Source organism: Rosa chinensis, chromosome 2 (assembly GCF_002994745.2).
Source record: "Rosa chinensis cultivar Old Blush chromosome 2, RchiOBHm-V2, whole genome shotgun sequence".
NCBI classification, from domain to species: Eukaryota; Viridiplantae; Streptophyta; class Magnoliopsida; order Rosales; family Rosaceae; genus Rosa; species Rosa chinensis.
In genome coordinates this window covers 76,340,047-76,360,472 of record NC_037089.1, presented here as the reverse complement: position 1 = coordinate 76,360,472, position 20,426 = coordinate 76,340,047, and the positions used below count along the sequence as shown (strand labels likewise).

Genomic DNA, 20,426 nt, shown 5'->3' with positions numbered 1-20,426 from the left:
CAATTCCAATAGCAGTCTTGATCTGAAAACGATTTGTCCTGAACCATATACCGACCCAAATGCCCAGAGTGTCAACCTCTTAGGCTAGGCCCACTCCCATCACTAAGTGATCAATGAGGGTGGCAAGACACCCTCCCTACTAGCCCACAACATAAAGCCCAACAAATCAAACTTGAGCAAGAAGAGCAGTAGCCCTAATCAGCTTCTGCCAATCCATCGCCGCCACCGCCAAGGTTTCATGCGGCTGGCCGTTCTAGCACTGCATCCCCTTCAAGTTCCGCTACTTACCTTCTATGAACCAAGCCTGCGGCAAACCAACCGGAATTTGGAAAAGAAACTCCGATCTTCTACACCCAATACCCCGAAGCCGATCTGTTGCCTTGACCTCACCGAACTTTGATCACAACTCACATGGAAAGAGTCCTGATCAGAAAGCCTTTCGGCATCCAAGCTAGATGACCAAATGACGAATCGTCACGCACTCAAACCTCCTGAATCAGCCCCCCTGAACCCCGCTTCTCTCCACTCGACTAAGAGTCTTGTCTGCTACGTCCGACGGGAAAAAACGGAGGAAACCCAAGGGGCACCACCGGTGCCGTCCCTCTGCTCTCTTCGAAGGAGTTGAAGAGCTAGGTTCTTCTTCTTTTTTTTTTTTACACTTTTGATAATTCTCGAACAAAATTCATTACTACACTAAAACAAAACAAAAAATTACATTATCGCTCACTATGAAGTGCAAGAATGTTTTTTTAATGTAATTAGTACGTTCCCATATATTTTGATTAAGAAAGGACTAGCCATCAAGCAAATAAGTAAACTTAATAATTCATTGTAGTACTATTTCAAGAAACAAAAGCCTGCACATGTACAGATGGGCAAACAAATTAAAGTGCCACATTTTGTCTCATATAATAACCGAAGACAAACACGTCCATTCCTCTCTTTGCCTTTCATGTGATCATATTTCATAGCTAGCTTTCCAAGGGCTTCAATACAAACTGCTCGTGAAAAAACAATTTTATTCAACGCAAGATGATGATCATCTGCCTTTTCTTGTCTTGTGCTCAATCATTTGCGGCTTTTGACGAAGAGAAAAAGCAAACCATTATGCTTTGTTCTTTGTCCATGCCCCTGAGACACTTTGAGGGCCACACACAACTTACACCGGCCATAATTTTAATCCTCCAACATTAACCCGTTTTGATTTGGGACCCAAGCTGTGGCAAAAACCGAGTTGTGCCCCTTCCACGTCAGGACCAACATATCTTCTTCACGTTTCATGCCCCAGCCACTAGCATGTTCATCGAGCAAGGTCTTCACTTCCCCGACGGTCTCTTCGCAGAACGGCGAGCTCAAGAAACCGGCGTTCCTCAGCCTCTGAGATGCTGTCACGCCGGACTCTAGCCTCTCTATTCTCTGGACCCCTTCGAAACCGATAATGGTCTCGATCTTCTGACCAATGTCGGACTCATACTCCATCCTCTGGTTACTATCTTTGGGCAAGAAAGTCTCCAAGGAATCAAAGGGTATCCACAAGTAGTTAAAACATGTGGTGATTCTCGAACTGAGGCTCGGGGAACTTAGATCGGAATCTTCGTCCACTACGACTATGATTCTGGGGTTGAGACATCTAATCATGTTAAGAAAATTGTTACGAGCACTATTAGTGCTACCCTCATCATCGGACAAATAGCGTAACCAATTTTGGCAATTTACTACCAAGGCCTCGTCGTCCTTGAGATTTAACGAAGTAGGGTTTAATTGGCTCAATAACAACTCGAAAGAAGAGGAGTTCTCGATGACATTGAACTCAAATGAGACATCCCTAAACCTAGAGAAATTTCCCAAACGAAGACCGACTTCTTCAATTGACACATTGAGCAAAGGAGGGACTAGAGGCCTACAAGAGGGAACAGTCACTCTAAGTGAATCAGGAGGGCCTTCTGGTCTTTTCCCCAGAGCATCTATGAGAGTAGGCCACTGCATACAGTGCGTAATGCTAAAGTCCAAGATATGAATTTTTGAGCACCCTTGAATTGCTTGGAAAATTGCACTATTGGATGCACAGTATCCAAACCTGTGCCATGGGATTAGATCAACGTACCCAGCTAGCTCCGTCACCGTCATCAGCCTCCTCTCCGCCGCGATGGTGCTAGTAGTACTAGTACTAGGGTTAGGTCCGCCGCCTCCGTTATTGTTGAGACTCGGGCAAATTCTAGAGGATCTTGAGATCAGTGCCCTTAAGATCCAGGAGGTGAGCCTTTGGTTAGGGTCACCAACAGAAGAAGCGACATTGTTGAGCACCCACATCACTTGCTGAGCTAAAGTGACGTCGTTGCTCTCTAGGGCACTCGCGCAGTGAAGCAATAGCTTCTCTATGCAAGCCCCATCGAGGCTTCCGAGGCACCCTCTGAGGGCACCGGTAAGGGAGCCCTGAGAGGTGGTGCTGTTGATCAAGAGACTCGGATTCTGTAAAGCAGCAATTGACGTACTACTTCCTACTCTCACTTCAGTTTTCATGGCTCTGGTTTATTTTGGAAGAAATCAAAGGGAACAAAAATTAGGGTTAATTTGGGGCTCAGGGAAGAAGGAAAATGAAGATGGAGAGGGAGAGTAATAGATGCTAGCCAGCTGCTGGACACGCGGCCTGTAATTATTGGTGGGAGGGATTATTGAAGATCGAGCTAGGGTTTTATCTGGTTGGTCTGTGAGATTTCACAGGTCGAAGAGATAGAGATATGAGGTCTTTTGGGTAATGGAGAAATCGATCTGTTTATGGCTTCTGTGTCTCTGAGACATGCTCAGAGCTAGGCATTGAGTTGAGAGCTATGTATTTAATTAGCTTATGTGGTAGCTACTTGAACCATATATATAGCACTGGCCAGAGAGTGAATCCCTAATCCCCTAATTATCCACATACATATTTATTTACCACAAAACGAATTCGGAATGGTAAAATGACAAGAGTACATTGATTGATTAGCTGCACGAATGACTGACTGTACGTAGCTAGTTTGTAATTTTTTTTCTTTTCTTGAACTGTCCGAACTAATTTAATAGGTTTTGTACGTGTGTGAAATTTAATCGATATATAGAGCTACAGATGCAAAACTGCACAAATCAGTTATTCTAGTGATTATAATACAATATAGAATCCTTTAATTCTTTTGAATTTCCGAGCTATTATAAGTTTATGTCTATATCTAAAACGAAGTAGTTTGAGCAATTTTTATAAAGCTTAATGTAGTTGTATAGAAATTTAAAGCAATAACGTGATGAATCAGGAAGTTTTCATATAACTTTTTCTATCTATAAAAACAATTATGCAATCACAGTTTTGGTATAAACGATGATTATGAATTAGTACAATTTCAATAGTAATTTGAAATAGCATCGTAGGTTTGGATACTAGCTGGAACAATAAAAAGATCTACCACATTCTCTTTAAAAAAAAAAAAAAATCTTCTACATTCGTCATTAATTACCACATGTGACGCTCATGTCCTATTCGTCAAATTGCAAATATAGGAGTCCTTCGTAATTAAGGCCCTAAGCTAATTTGGCCCATTCCTAATTACTTCGCACGTATGTACCATAACCTTAAATTAATCTCATTAGATGAAGAAAGTGAAGAGTAGGTTAAAGAAGCTGTCTTAGCCGGCCAAATTTTTGTCGAACTTGTACTCATGGAATGCGATTTAAGACAGAATCATAATACTAATTTAATTAGGAAATGGATTTGCCTCTGAGCTTTGTGATGGCTACCTTTCATTCCCATCCTTCCACATACACGATGAACTATTCAGCTTGGTTTCTTGTGGCATGTGAAGCCACAGGAAAAGACAAATTAGACCTCTTCCCCACGATAGGACAAAGTTTGGTTTGCTCACAAAGATGTCACCCTTATATGGGTTAAAGACCGCAGAATAATATTTGGCATAAACCTCTATAATTAGTTGTGTTGTTTGCTTATTTTAAGTTCTTAAGTAAAGAACAACATTCTTGGTCAGTCGTCGTTTCAAGAGAATAGAACTAGCTAGACGAAGCTGCAGCATATTGAAGAGGCTTATAGAGTATAGAATATTGGATGTTTGTCGTTTTGTATGGTATTTTTTTTTTGTTAGTGACTGTAATATGGAGTAACTAGGAACGGTAAATTTACCTTTGCTTTTCTCTTTTCATATTACAGGAGTAGTGAAAATGATTACAAGAATGGGCGAATACATAGAATTGAGAATTCCCCAAAATTTTGAGAATTTCGGTAAGATTATAACCATGGATAGTATAAGATGAGAATGGTTTACAAGAATAGAGTATATTGTACTAGCTGGCTAAACCATGGCTAGTACGGCCTCATTGAACGAATGGGCGGAACTACTATAGTAGTAGAAGGGGTCCGGACCCCCCCCCCCAAAGATTTTCTCAAACACAATCTAATGCAATTAACACTCATTAACTCCCAAAGAACTAGAAGGAAATTTGATGCAATTAACTAGATTGGACCCCTCCCACCAATCTAAATCCATGCAATGGCAAATGGAGAAACTTAATAAAGTTACCGTAAGCATCTTTAAGTAAAGAACCATCCAAAATTTAAAGAAAAGTTATGAAATATATCAGAAAGGAAATATTTTACTTAACTGATTATACTTCTAAGTATTATTTTCAAGATTCTTTATTTTGATTTATTATTTGGACCCCCCCCCCCATACTTTAAATTCTAGTTCCGCCGCTTTGAACGACCTTCCATAAGAAAACCCTTAATCAATTAGACAAAATTAAAACAGTTACTCATCCAAGCTTATACACTGCATATCAATACTAGCACTCTAGCAGTTTTGAGTGACTCATCGAAACGTACATACTAGATACAAAAGGCGAATATAATTGATATTTTCCGCAGCATGATTCTTGCAAAATGAACAAAACAGTGAATAGTCTCGATCTTTATGTTCATATGTAACTTTACTATACCCATTCAACTGCTTTTGATGCTTGAGTTGCCGCAATGATCGGTTTAAGATGTCAATAATGACTTTAACCTGGAGCAGCAGAAGGGATTTAATCTTCATGCATTAACTACGATACTTAGACTATCTTCTTAAAAGGGCAAGATGGAGTTCTTTCGGCTTCTGATTTGAACCATCATGGATTCATAATTCATGAATGTCAGCAACTCTGGAACTTACATATCTTCTGAATAACTTGTTACTGAAAAGCCTCCTGCACGTAAGACAAGTCATTCTCACTTTACTCCTATAGATGTCGACGACCCGACGAATCGAAAATCGTGTGATTTAGATTTTACGTTCTTTTACTCTTGGTAAAGGAATTGTTCTGTATATAATTAATAATGTACAGTGCTAAAGCCTTTGTCTCCATATCCGGACCATAAGTGATTCATTCAATCATGCAGAAATCACATTCAGGTAGATGCCCGTAACCATAATCATAAATTATATATTTATCGTCCCGCGAGTGATAATTATAGTTTAAACTTTAAACTAAGTAAAGTTCAAATTTATAGATAATTTCATCAATCCATGTCTGTACGTTTGGCATCAGTTTTGTGTTTAATATATGTACCAAAACATGCAAAACTAATGTTCACAATGCATTTCAGAATATATATATACATGTATACTCGCAGTGGTGGATTCAAGATATATTGAGATTGAGTTGTAATTAGTTTCCTATTGGGAATTTGGGATTAGTTAACTTATTCTGTAATTAGTGTATTGATGTAGTTTCCTTGTTCTATAGGGCTGTAACTTGTATATTTGCCTCTATTGTGAGAAGAATAGATAATATGGAAATTCTCCATGTTTGAACTCTTTAGTTTCTACATGGTATCAAAGCAGGACGACTCCTAATCGTACCTTGCTCTCTCGAAGTGAAGCGAATCGAATTGAATCCGAAGCAAAGCATATTGAAGTAGCACACCACAATCTGAAAATTCCACTGCGTAGCCCAAATCGAAGAACCCTATTTTTTTCACAATACCTGTGAAGAGTGAAGATAATCTGAAGCTCAATGGGAAACAAATCTGAAGACAACGTGCCACAAATTACTGGATCAAGTGCAACCCCTCCTCAAGTTGTTCATAACTATGTTACGAATCAGATCGACTCACCTTTCCCTACTGGCACCATGTTGACAGAGAACAATTATGCCATTTGGTCCAAGATCATGAAGGTGCGAATCAATGGTCGAAATATGTGGGGGTATATCAGTGACACTAAGACAAAGCCAGCAGAGGATAATGAAGATTTTGAAAATTGGTGTTCTGAAAATGACAAGGTAAAAGGTTGGTTGTGTGATTCAATGACCACAACCTTAATGAATCAATATGTTGGTCTAGAAACTGCAAAGGAAGTCTGGGATTCTCTTGCAGCTATGTATACTGACACCTCAGATGAAACTCAGATATTTGAATTGCATAGAAAGTGTTTTTCAACAAAACAGAATGGTCGATCTCTTGCAACTTACTACGATGAGTTGGTGATAGGAGCATTTTAATGTGATATTTTAATAGTTAATTCCTCACATTTTGCTTAGTTAATTCCTTAACTGAATCGATTTTTAATTCAATTTCTATTTTTAGGTACATTGGAGTAAATGAAGGTGAAATGAGCGTTAGGTCCATAATTACCTGGAAATGATGGAGAAAAATGGAAATGTATTAAAAGATCAATTTTACACATATTCCTACTCCGGCTAGGAGAAACCAAGCCAAGCAAAGAAGAAGGAGCGGCCGCCTGACCAAATGAACTTCAAATGAGCTGAAACCTTCCAGATCCATTCTAGACACCCAAAGGATCATTTCTTATGAAGAGTACCAGAGAAAAATATGAGTGGAAGGCCTTCAAACAATCAGCCCAATTTTCTACAGAAGCAAAACCGGAAAACTGGACCTGTAAGAGGTCCAGCAGCATTTCCGGCCCAACCACATGGATTGAAGCTCTGAAAATTTGTCAAGATGATCTACACTCATAGTGGAACATTTCATATGAAGAAGTCGAAGGAATATAATGAAGTCTTGTTGGAGAAATAATTGAAGGAATAAAGGGGAAGAAACTGACCTGAAAACAGCTCAACACCACATATTCATGTTTCCCACCCACATGAAGAAAGCTAGATGCTTTTCTCTTTTTCCTTGGATATATTTTTTCTACAATCTCTTTAATAGATCATCATCACTTCCATGTTGCTGCACCTTCATGCTTTGCTTTCATTTCATCATTTCTCTTTCTTTTCCATATTTTACAAATCACTTTCATACTCCACTTTCATTATTTTTCTTCCACTCATCATTTCACTCTTCTTTTTCTTCCCTATATAAACACCTTCTCCTCTCATCCTACACATCTTCCTTCATCCATCTCATCTTCTTTGTCTCTCCATTTCCTTTCCATTTTTCTCTCCATTCTCTAGTTTTAAGTTTCTGCATTTTTAAGCAAAGAGAAGAAGAGAAGAAGAAGCCATGAAGCCTCCTAGCCGTCATCATCCACCTTGTGCCGTGATAGTGAAGTCTTGCTTTAAAGATTCAAGATCAACGTCTCAAGCTCTTCATCATCCACTCCCTTCATGGTGTAATTCTATCTTTTTCCTTGTAATTTCTTTTGGTTTTCTTTGTTTAGATTTGTAGAACTATGAATTCTAATTAACAAATAATGTTAAGGGCAAAGTTTAAAGCCCGTTTATATGTTTTGAGATAAAGTTGTGATTTCTATATGTTGATTTTTATGTTGCTTATGTGGGTTTGTTTAATTAAATTTGCATGATAGAAAACTTTTGTATTTTAATCTTATGTGGTTGCAAACACTTAGGGTTTTGATATAATTGGTGCTAGGTTTAAGAACATGAAATCGACTTTTCGTTTTGTGTAAACTTGAATCAAAGTAGTAAAGGTTTTGTGCAAAGATCGAATTTAATTAAAGAGGATTGCAATTAGGTGGACTTTTCCATACTAAGTTGTACACTTGAGTTGATAGCCTTTCTCTATGTCTAATGCGTTGAACATGTCATGATTGACTAGCTTTCTAGGGCTTGATTGCATGTTTGATAGGATTAATCTAGGTGCTTTCGCTTAGGTTAATTAGCATTGAAAAGTAAAATATGGGAACTCATTTGCTTTCGAATGTTTCACATGATCAACTCCTCTCTCATGACATTTAAAATCAACTATAGGAATTGTAATTGGATTTCTTGCATATAGATGTGGTTTTGATCTTTGTTCCTTGCGATTCACCCTTGTATATATGTTTTTACGTTTTCTTTATTTTATTTATTTTAATTTTAATTTTAAGAATCCTAATCCCCCCCCTTATTTGTGTTTACTTGTATATATTTATTCTTTATTTTATTTTTGTAAATAATACTTTATTATTTTAATTCTTTATTTGTTTATACAATTGTATATATTTATATTCTTTATTTTATTTTTGTAAATAATACTTTATTATTTTAATTCTTTATTTGTTTATACAATTGTATATATTTATATTCTTTATTTTATTTTTGTAAATAATACTTTTCTTTATTTGTTACACAATTACAGGTGTACCCTCAATCCCCGGAATAGAACGATCCCTATTTGCTTATACTACTAACGATATTTCAGGGTTAAATTGTGCGCTTGCTTTGAGCGCATCAGTTGGCTGCTGTTTTCCAAGAGATTGATCAATGCACTACTGTGAAAGCTGGAAGTGCTGAAGGCATTGGTCTCCTAAAACAATATGTAGGTCGCCTTCTGGTTCATATGTTTCTCTCTGGATTGGATGCTATATATGATCGAGTGCGGGGTGAGATTCTTCGAAAAAATCCACCACTTACTCTAGAGCAATCTTATCAAACTGTTCGTCGGGTTTTCACTCATAAACAGGTGATGGGAGCTCCTACACCTGTGACTGATTCTTCTGTCATGGTTGTTAATCATCCGAAAGGGCAAACACAGAGTTTCTCTAATCCTCCTAAAGGACCTCGGCCTCCCCGCACTGGTCTTCCCCCATTGGAGTGCACTTATTGTGGAGACAATGGGCATACTGAGCAGAGGTGTTATGAACTGGTTGGGTATCCGGAATGGTGGGATTTCACCAAGAAGCCACGGAAGAATATAGCTGCGAAGAAGAGTAAAGGTGTTGCAGTCACTACATAAGAACCCCCCTCTGCAAGCATTGCTCAGTTAGGTATGGATGGTAAAGGTAAAGTTTTTTCGGCAAATTCTTCGAATAGTACTTGGTTAATTGATACTGGTGCATCTGATCACATGGTTAATGATTCTAGTATTGTGTCATCATTTAAACCCTCATCTCAAACTTCTATATTTACTGCGAATGGTGGTTCTTCCCAAGTAATCGGGGAGGGCTCTATCCATCTCTCTAAATCCCTTACTTTAGACTCTGTCCTTATTGTTCCTTCTCTAGACTATAACCTTTTATCAGTGAGTCAAATCACTCTAGCACTTGCATGTATTGTGACTTTTTGGAATTACTTTTGTGTGTTTCAGGACATTCTGACTAGGCAGGTTCTTGGTTATGGTGTTAGAAAGGGCAATCTCTACTATTTGGACCTGACAAGTAGTGGCATGGGGAACAGAGGATTCATCAGGCAAATAAGGTTGGAGGGGTAGAAGAAGCAAAAGCTACTGTTTGGTTATGGCATCGGCGTTTGGGACATCTCTCCTTCGGCTACTTTCAGAAGTTAAATTCTTCTTTATTTTCCAAGTGTATTGTTTCAGATTTTAAGTGTGATGTTTGTGAACTGGCCAAGAGCCATCGTATTACATATTCCCCAAGTTTTACTAAAAGTTCATAACCTTTTAGTATCATCCATTCTGATGTCTCGGGTCCTGCTCGGATCCCTACATTGTCAGGTGCTCAGTTCTTTGTTACGTTTATAGATGAATGTACTCGTATGGTGTGGATATCTCTTCTTACCCATAAAAGTGCAATTTGTGATGTATTCCATAAGTTTCACCGTATGGTGTCTACCCAATACTGCAAGCAGATACATGTGTTTCAGTCTGATAATGGTGGTGAATTTGTTAATAATGTCTTGTCGGAGTTCTTTATGAGTAATGGGATCCAACACCAAACTTCAAATGCTTATACTCCTCAACATAATGGTTTGGCTGAACGGATGAATAGGCAGTTGTTGGAAGTTGTCTGGGCATCTCTCTTTGGAATGAATGTACCGCTTGTATATTGGGGTGAAGCCTTGAAATCTGCAGCATATTTGATCAACCGTACACTGTCCCAAGTCATTGAGTTTCAAACACCGTTTCACAAGATGCATCATCTTCTCACCATTCCTGCAATGCCAAACTTAGAGCCTCGTGTGTTTGGTTGTGTCGTCTTCGTTCATATACCTCAACATCAACGAGGCAAGCTGGATCATTGTGCTCGCAAGTGTATTTTTCTTGGGTATGCTGAATTTCAGAAGGGCTATCGGTGTTATGGTCCTGAGGAAAACAAGGTGTATATTTCTCTCGATGTCTCTTTTCGTGAGTCGGATGCATATTTCACGGGTTCTACCCTTCAGGGGGAGAATCATCAAGTTAAAGGGCAGTCCCCGATCATTGAAAAGGAGTTTCTAGAATTGGAAAACTTGGAAAATAGACTTCAAACTTGTACTGAGACTCAACCGGTCGGATCAGATGACACCATAATGATTGACTCTTCACCTGAAAACGATTCTGGAAGCCCAAGTATTTCAGGAAGTGAAACTGGTCAGTCGATAGGGGGAGATCAAACTGGAAAATCAGGATCCGAAGAGCAAATTATAGTGGATCATGAACCTGAAATGGTAGAGGTTTCCCATGATTCCAATATCTTTCTAACACCGCCAACTGAAGAACTGTCGCAGGATGTCGCATCTCAGGGATTACCTAATCCTAATCCTACTCCTAACCTTATTGATAATCCACAGAGGTCTAATAGAGGTATCCCAAAGAAACAATACGAACCTGAAATTACAACCAAAACTAAATACCCAATTGGTAATTATGTGTCTACCCATAGGTTGTCTGAATCACTTACCTGCACTATGAATCAATTATCCTCTGTATCTATTCTGAGTAATGTGCAGGAAGCGTTATCAGATGAACAATGGAAGAAAGCCATGAATGAAGAGATGAGTGCCTTACAGAAGAATTCTACTTGGGAGCTTGTTGATAAGCCTCGAGGAAAAACAATTGTTGGTTGTAGGTGGATTTTAATTGTGAAGTTGAATGCTGATGGAAGTATTGACAGATACAAGGCAAGATTAGTTGCTAAGGGGTATACTCATAAGTATGGAGTGGATTATCAAGATACGTTTGCTCCAGTGGCAAAGATCAGCACTATTCGAATTCTTATCTCTATCGCAGCTAATCATAATTGGCCGCTACAACAATTTGATGTGAAGAATGCATTCTTAAATGGAGATTTAGAAGAAGAAGTGTACATGGATGTGCCTCCCGGAGTTATGAACTCTGAATCCGAGAAGGTGTGTAGACTAAAGAAGTCTCTATATGGCCTGAAGGAATCACCTCGAGCTTGGTTTGGACGGTTCACGAAGAGTATGAAGGCATTTGGATATAGGCAAAGCAACTCTGATCATACTTTGCTTATAAAGCGCAAATCAGGGAAACTCACGGCCCTTATTGTATATGTTGATGACATGGTTATTACTGGAGACGATCCGATAGACATGAAAGCACTGAGGGACTATCTAGCACGTGAATTTGAAATGAAGGATTTGGGTCAATTGAAGTATTTTTTGGGTATTGAGGTTGCTAGATCAAGTCAAGGTATCTGCCTATCTCAAAGGAAGTACATATTGGATCTTCTTGCTGAAACTGGAATGCTTGATTGCAAGCCAGTAGAGACACCTATTGAGATGAACCATCGGTTGGGTGAATTTCCTGACCAAATTTTAACTAATAAAGGGAGGTATCAACGTTTAGTGGGAAGATTGATCTATCTTTCTCACACTCGACCAAACATCGCATATGTCGTGAGTGTAGTCAGTCAGTTCATGCATAATCCTAGTAAAGAACATATGAATGAAGTGTATCGTATTCTTGGGTACTTGAAGACCTCTCCAGGAAAAGGTATCTTGTTCAACAAGGGAGGTGAGATGGAAGCTGTAGGATATACAGATGCAGATTGGGCAGGAGATCAGACTAATCAAGGTCAAGTTCTGGCTATTTTACTTTTGTATGTGGAAATTTAGTGACTTGGAGAAGTAAGAAACAAAAGGTAGTTGCAAGGTCTAGTGCTGAAGCTGAATTTCAGGGTATGGCTCATGGAGTTTGTGAATTGTTATGGATTCGAAATGTATTGAAAGACTTGGGGTACAAGCTTACAAAACCAATGGACTTGCATTGTGACAATAAAGCAGCAATTGAGATCGCGCATAATCCAGTACAACATGATCGTACTAAGCATGTAGAAGTGGACCGATTCTTTATCAAAAAGAACCTTGATAGAAAGATCATTCGGTTTCCTTTTGTTAAGTCTGAAGATCAACTTGCCGATGTTCTTACAAAAGGTGTATGTGGACGAATATTTAGAGAATCAACTAACAAGTTGGGCATGATTGACATCTATGTTCTAACTTGAGGGAGAGTGTTGAATGACGTGATTTGAGGTTTGATTGAGATTGAGTTGTAATTAGTTTCCTATTAGGATTAGTTAACTTATTCTGTAATTAGTGTATTGATGTAGTTGCTTTGTTGTATAGGGCTGTAACTTGTATATTTGCCTCTATTGTGAGAAGAATATATAATCTGAAAATTCTCCATGTTTGAACTCTTTAGTTTCTACAAAGCCCACACATTTCTCACAAACAATCACAAAGGCATCACAAAACAGAAAAAGCACAAACAATCACAAAGCCAATGAAGCCATCAAAATACACAAAACAAAAAAAAAGCATTTAAATCTCTCTAAATTCAATAGAACGTACCGTATTTCTCAAAGATTCCAGCCTTCTTTGTTCTCTTAGTCTGCAACAAAAACAATCACAATTTCTTAGAAACACACAACTTTTCCAGATCACCAAATCAATTTGAACTAAATTCGTCAAAACAATTCTATATTCACTAATTGAATCAAATCCTAGCTCTAGCTCAAGAGAAGCTTAAGCCTTTACTGCCACAGATTTAGTGAAAACTCGAAGAACTTTCAGTCGAGAGAGAGAGAGAGAGAGAGAGAGAGAGAGAGAGAGAGTTACCATGGTTGTGGATAGCACAACAACAACTATCCCTCTTTTGACCGCAACTAGAGCAATAGAATTTGACCACAACCTTCATTCTTCAATCCACTACAACAGAAAAAATTGAATTTCACATCAATTCTTAACCCTATAAATTGCCCCAAATTGGATTGATTCAATTAAATAAAATTGAACTTACATTGAATTCATTGCCCCAAATTGAAGAGGGTGAGTAAGAGAAGTAGATATGACTTGATCTTTGAGAGAAGTGGAGAGGGGCAGAGCCGCAGAAGATGAGAGGGGGAGGAGGAGAGACTAGAGAATGACGCGTTCAAATAGGCCGTAGTCTCCATACCAAACTTCGAGTTCAGGACTCGAGAGTACTTCGGGTGGGCTTCACTATGGACTATACCCAATTAAAATATATATATATATATATACACATCTAATTTTTTTTTTAAAGCCCAAATATCTCGGACTGGCTTTAGCCCACCCCACCCTCTACCTAGATCCGCCAGTGTATACTTGAACTAATTAATCATTTGCAATTGCATACATAATTGGTTTTACTTGATCATGAATTTTTGTTTACATACAATAATTACAACATTTTTTTGAACGATAATGTAACTGCCCACTCTATCCTTGATGTTAGTGAGATTTGAATCTATGACCTCCACGGTATTAGTTAAACTAGCTAACCAACATGTCACCGCTCACTGACTTATAACATCTTATTAGGTCGACCAAAAACTATAGCCAGTAAGCGTAGTTGACGTAATATGAAATCCTATTGATTATCAGAAATTCCGATTCGATCGCGAACAAATTGTATATCCCCACTAACAAGTGAAGCATCCGATTGGGTACATGCAGAATGGGGATATCTACTAATGCTCCGATCCAAATATATGAAAACCATGCATTAAACAATATATGCGGACACCAATGGAGCACCCTTGAACACTAATTTGTTTGTTGCTGAATTATTTAAGGGGCAAAGAGATCGATATATGCTAACTCCTGAATGTTTGGTGTTCTTAATTATGAAATTAGTTGCCTTGAAAGATAAATGAGTAGGGTAAGACAGCATTTATGCCACGTCAAAACAATGAGCTAGGTAGCCAGTGATGCTAACTTGGATGTGATATATAAAAATTCTTTAAGCATAGGAAAATTCACCCACGCTTCAGTTCCAAAATTCAAATTGGTTCCTATATGCTTGTCATGTAAGGATATCTACAAATTTGAAAACACACAGGTACCTTTCACCCATCGATCTCATACGACGTGTTTACAAAATCGAACTTCATTTCGTGTGTAATATACAATATTACAGTAGTATAACGACATGAACAAGTCCTTAATTCAAGAAAATTGGACACCTCTCATGGCCCAACTTATTTCTTTCAGGTATGAGGTCCAACTGTGGAAATTAGGCATATGAGGCCCAACGATTTGAACATTGGATTTGGTTATCAATAATTTTGGAGAAGATTTTGGTCAGGCTGTCTGACAATTGGATTGGTCAGGCCATCCAATAGAAATACAACATATAATGCCTAACGTGTCATCTTCTCATTGACTGACCTGGTCTGACCAATCCAATAATGAAGAAGTTATTTCCACGATTCAGGGAAAAATCTACTGTCACATTTAAATGCATTTTTGAATGTTTTTTTAGCCATAAGGTCACCAACTAGTTTTTTCCCTCATAGGGCCACTAGATTAAAAATGGTGTTATATTTTAGATATAAAAACTAACATATTTACAGAAATGCCACTAGAGTAAAAAGTCAACAATCATTCTCTCTCTTCTCTCCGGCGAGGTCTCTAGTCAACTCCGGCGGATCTCCAGCCAACTCAGGCAAGTCTCCGGCTACTACAAAAGCTATTGTCACCAGCAACAAAAGCTACTGTCGCAAGCAAAAAAAGCTACTTTGATGAGATTTTCAGCAACCTCCGGCAAGGTCACAAGAGCTACTGTCACTAGCAACAAAAGCTACTCTGATGAAATTTCCGGCGATCTTATGTGAGGTCACAAAAGCTGCTATCACCAACACTAAAAGCTACTCCCACCAACAACAAATATTACTGTCACCAGCAACAAAAGCTACTCTGATGAGTCCTTCGGTGAGGTCACAAAAACTACTGTCATCAGCAACAAAAGTTACTATCACCAGCAACAAAAACTACTCTCAGCAACACTAAATGCTACTCCCACCAACAACAAAAACTGCTTCACCAACATCAGAAACAAAAGTTACAATCACCAGCAACAAAAACTACTGTCACCAGAAACAAAAACTACTGTCACCAGCAACAAAAACTACTCTCGCCAATATCAACAAAAACTACTCTTACCAACATCAAAAACTACTTTAACCATCACTAAAAGTTACTCACAGCAACACCAAAAACTACTACCACGCAAAACAAAATCTATTCGCAAGATTGAAAAAATACTACCAGGGACTAACAAAACTACTATCACCGACTGAAAAAGCTATTACCAACCAACACAAAAACTACTATGAAACATTAAAACAACTATAAATTTAGAATGTCGAAGGCTTACAACAAAAACTACTGTCACAAGCAACAAAAGCTACTCTGATACGAAATCACAACAAAAAGAAAATTGAATTTCATTGAGAATCATGCTTGACACCAGCTTCTGACATCAGCTTGAAAATATACCAACATAGACATACAAAGCTACTATGACTGTGTTGAAAAATCACTATAACAGTTATAGAGAGCTATTGACTTGAAATCCATTAAAATGAAAACAGAAGATACTGACATTAGCTTGAAAAGATACTAACATAGATATAGAAAAGCTATTATCACTGTGTAATAATAAATAGGTACAGAACTTAAAAGTAGAAATCAGTCAAACAGAACAAACATAGGCACATAACTTGGATTAGGCACAAAATCAGCCAAACAAAGCTTTGGTTATGCTCAGATTCAGCTAAATAAAACTCTGATTCAATCACATGTACAACTTGGCCAAAAGATTGAAAAAGTGAAGAGAAACAGAGAGCGAAGGTTCACTGTTAGCTTCACATCACAATGAGGAGCTGCAAGAGTGGATCATCCATATTTTGCGAGCTTCAATCTCCTCCCTGGGTCCATTGATGCTCCTGTAATTAGCCTGCACAATATGCCCAAATCACCATGAGAAACTAACAGAAAGAACACAGATTAAAATTCTAACTATATGAATATTGTATCAAATGCTAAGCTTAATCAAGTAGTTGCCCAGCCTATTATAAATGTCTTCCTAATATCATTCATTCTTATTCATTGGTATTTTATTAGTATCTGCACAAACTACTCGACATTTATTCAGGATTATATTACTGATCCATTCCTATCTATACAATATTCATATTCGAGAAGCCATTGCACCACCAGCTTCTCTTAATTGAGAACTCTTGCATTCTCTGTTCATGACTATTATATGATACAATATCCATGGGCATTCTCTTAATCCGATCAAAAAATTCAAAACCCTAGAAAATCAAAATCCCCTAAATTCCACCACCAATCTAAGTGAATCATCCTAAACAGTTGCAAATCAAATAACTCCAAACAAACAAATTGCACTAAAAACATGATCATTCAAGAGAGAGAGACAGAGGCTTACGAGACACAATAGCTCTTGACTGATTTGAACCAAAACTTAGATTGCGATTCCACCGGCATCTCCTCCCGAATATGACCTTATCGTAGCCACTCCGAAACTGTCCGAAGCTCGATGAGTAAGGTGTCAAAACCTAAATGGCGGTGACGTTGACGAGGATGAGAGTCGAGTCCTCACTTGAATTCAGTTCCGGCATATCGAGAGTGCCGGGAAACGAGATCCGGTGAGCATTAGTGAAGATAGATTCAATCTATGGCTCGGGAAATGAGATCCGGTGAGCATTGGTGAAGACAGATTCGATCTATGGCTCAATTTGGGAATTAGAGAGAGAGAGAGAGAGAGAGAGAGAGAGAGAGAGAGAGAGAGAGAGAGAGAGAGAGAGAGAGAGAGAGAGAGAGAGAGAGAGAGAGAGAATGGATCTAAATCACCGAAGTGAGAGATCAGAAAAATTTCTTCTCATATTGGTGAAGGGGTATAATTGTCATGGTTGAAAATAGTTTAAGCCTTAAATGGCCTTATGTATACAAAAAAGATTAAGTGGCCTTATGACTTTTTTTTTTTTTGGTCAAATAAATTCATTCATTAGATGAAACTCATATTACAAAGGTAATACAGAAAAGTAGGAGTCCTAGGCCCGAAGACCCAATAGACAACCCATAACCTAAACTAGAACTAACTGACAAGTCGAGGCCCAAAAGCCCAAAATACCAGAAAACCTAGATCTAAAACCAAAGTCTTCGCTGCAACACAGGCTGGCCGCCGTGGGTGCCACCATGGCCAGATGAGCTCCGACAGAAGCTTGACTTCCAGAGGCCAAATAACTCTCCACCATCATTCTCCACACTGAAATTGCATGCACAGGAAGAAACAAGAAAAACATAGAACTCAGTAAAGGTAGTCGTGGAGGTGGAGACCACCATGCATCACAACACCACTGGTCCGGCGATGTCCACACACTGCGGTGGCTTGCCGGTACTGCTGCAATCATCAGGTGTGAAGTTAAGGGAACATATCCCTGTCGAGACTCCAAGGGTTGGAAGTGAAGATGGGGTTGTGGAAAAAGAGAAAAGTCGGATGAAGATGAGAGGGTGAGGTGTCTGAGATGGAGGAGGATGGGAGGTTTGAGAATAGATCTGGAAATCTGATGAGAAATTGGGCAAGCACAAGGAGAGATAAAATGGAAAAGAGACATGAAAAGATTAAAAACTGAGACCAAAGCTCAAAGAAAACCTCACCACAAAAGGGTGGAGACACACCACTGAGGGCGGAGAGACTGGAGGGAGCGAGCTGAGAGAGAGAGAGAGACCACCCCCAACTCTCAAGCCGACGATCTAGATCCAGAGGGATCAAGATCTGGGCAAGAGAGAAGGGGGAGGGGTGATGGTGTTTTCAGATTTGTTTTCTCTCTCTAGATTTTAGAGAGAGAGGCTCTGTGTGTAATTTTCGGAATGACACTTATGACTAATTAAAGTTTCGGAATGACACTTGTGTGTAATTTTCTATAGATTTTAACTTTTTTTTCTTTTTCTTTTTTATTCAATAAACAAGGATAAGTAAGTTAAGTTTGACCAATTTTAGTGCTTTGGGTTAATGATCCTAAACTTAAATAGAGGGACGGGTTGAGGGTTTCTGGATGTAGTGGTCTCTTCCTCTTTATGGGGTGGGTAAGCACTCTGTACAGTGACCGCTAACGAGGTGTTAATATCACCTAATAATCTATTTAAAAAAAAAAATTCTGACGGAAAATAAAAATTTAATCTAACGTTGGGACAATTCTTATCATCATCTGAAGCCTGAAATCACAAGCTTTAAGAGGTCATTTCAGTTTGTTGTTGTGTTTGATCATCGAAGAAAGATGTAGAGTTGGTTTGCCCTCCTTACAAGTCTAGTGATGGTGACATGTTTCATTGCGTGCTCAACCCAAAAGTCTAGAATCAAATAATTATGGATATATATATCTGGATAAGATCATAAGGATTACCCTCTAAATCAGTCACGGAGTAAAAAAAGGTAAATGGGTCCCAAATTACAACTCCCCCTCCCCCTGCTAACCGGCTTTTAACATTTACAGCTCATAAAGACTAACTATAACCGTCTTTATTTCTCAATCCGAAAACGCTTCGGATAAGGATAACCCCATCCTCATCGAATTCTAAGAACAGTCGCTATATAAAGATCTTACAAGTTACACCAATCTCACCAAAACCCATAAGACGTTTACTTTCATCATTACCACCAAATCAAGCCCAAAAATCATCATGAAGTCTCTCCTCTCTGATTTCCGCTCTTGCTACCGCGCGGGGACGTCGAAGCGGCGACCACCTTCTCCTGCTCAGGAGGCGCGTACTGATCACGCGCCGCCCTCGCGGAGGTTGAGTTCCCCGAAATTGGAGTCGTCTGCAGGTACGCAGTGGCGGCCGGCTCTCAACGCAATCTTGGAGGATGGGGATGCTACTCCTAATAGTTCTAAAGGCAGATCATCATCCAAGACTACAGTGGCCAAGTCCCGCAGTGTTGCTAGCATTGACCAAGTCAAGGCGCCGGTGATGATTCCGTCGGCTTACTGGGCGACGCCGTTTATGTTCTGATCCGTCCGGAGATATATAAATATTAGGGCGGCGATCAGTTTTACCGCTGGTTCTGTATGCACATAGTTTTGTTGGTTGTACTTGTACAGTTGTACATTGTGGGCACAAAGGATGAAGCAATTTTTACTTTTAACCCTTTGCTGTTTTTATGGTGAATTTGATTTTTACTGTTTAGTTTAGTTATTGAGAGATGAATCAAATCTAGGCTAGTGGTGAACACTGGTCGGATCTCGAATCCATTATTATGGTCTTATTGTCGCCCGTTTTGGGTAAACTCGAAAGATTTGATATGTATTATTTAGCTTAATGAATATAAGTTATTTCGGGCGACCCTTTTAAATCAGTTGTTAGTGAAAAAGTTTACATAATTATTTTTTGAATTTATAATTAGGAAGTTCTATTCATACTTCCTAAAATAATATTTGGACCTCCAACAATTTTTGGAAGTTTTTAAATTCAACTTTGCCATTCTAAAAAATAAACAAATGAAAGATAAAAAAGATTAAATAAAATGTGCACCTTCTCTTCTCTCCCCTTCCCCCTCCCTCATTCTCTTACATCCATACATGAGGATTATTCGGCAACTTTGGTTAAGGTAGAATGTTAAAGATTGTAAAATGGAATAAAGGACAAAAAATATAGTGAAAAACAATCGAGAAAATAATGATCGAAAAACAATTTCGATTTCCTATTCTTTTTGTTTCTTTCTAGTTTGGTTTAATTGCTTCACTTCATAGAGTTGATCGTTAATTGTTATCTTGGTATCTTTTTATAGTGTTTTTTTTTTTTGGCTAGAGTAGACTGTGTTGCTAGCTTGATTTGGGTTTAGGGAAATTGATTTTGATAATAGTTCTCCTGTGGTATTGTAAATTACATGTTTTATTAAGAAATTGGAGGAGGTTCATAAGAGTATCCAAACTTACAAGGTGAATGATATTAACTGTTAAGTCATGGATATGAACTAAGTTTTAAGTGATGAAAAAAAA

General features: G+C 38.5%; 1 protein-coding gene across 1 annotated transcript; it reads right to left on the bottom strand.

Moving 5' to 3' along the window:
• Positions 1-794: 794 nt before the first annotated feature.
• On the bottom strand, positions 795-2,845 carry LOC112187506 (scarecrow-like protein 32). Its single transcript, XM_024326338.2, has one exon. The coding sequence runs from the start codon at positions 2,518-2,520 to the stop codon at positions 1,177-1,179; it is 1,344 nt and encodes a 447-aa protein (XP_024182106.1). The 5' UTR covers positions 2,521-2,845; the 3' UTR covers positions 795-1,176.
• Between the last annotated feature and the right edge of the window lie 17,581 nt (positions 2,846-20,426).

Excerpts from the sequence above, each read along its gene's own strand:
- LOC112187506 (XM_024326338.2), bottom strand. The coding sequence starts at position 2,520 with ATGAAAACTGAAGTGAGAGTAGGAAGTAGTACGTCAATTGCTGCTTTA.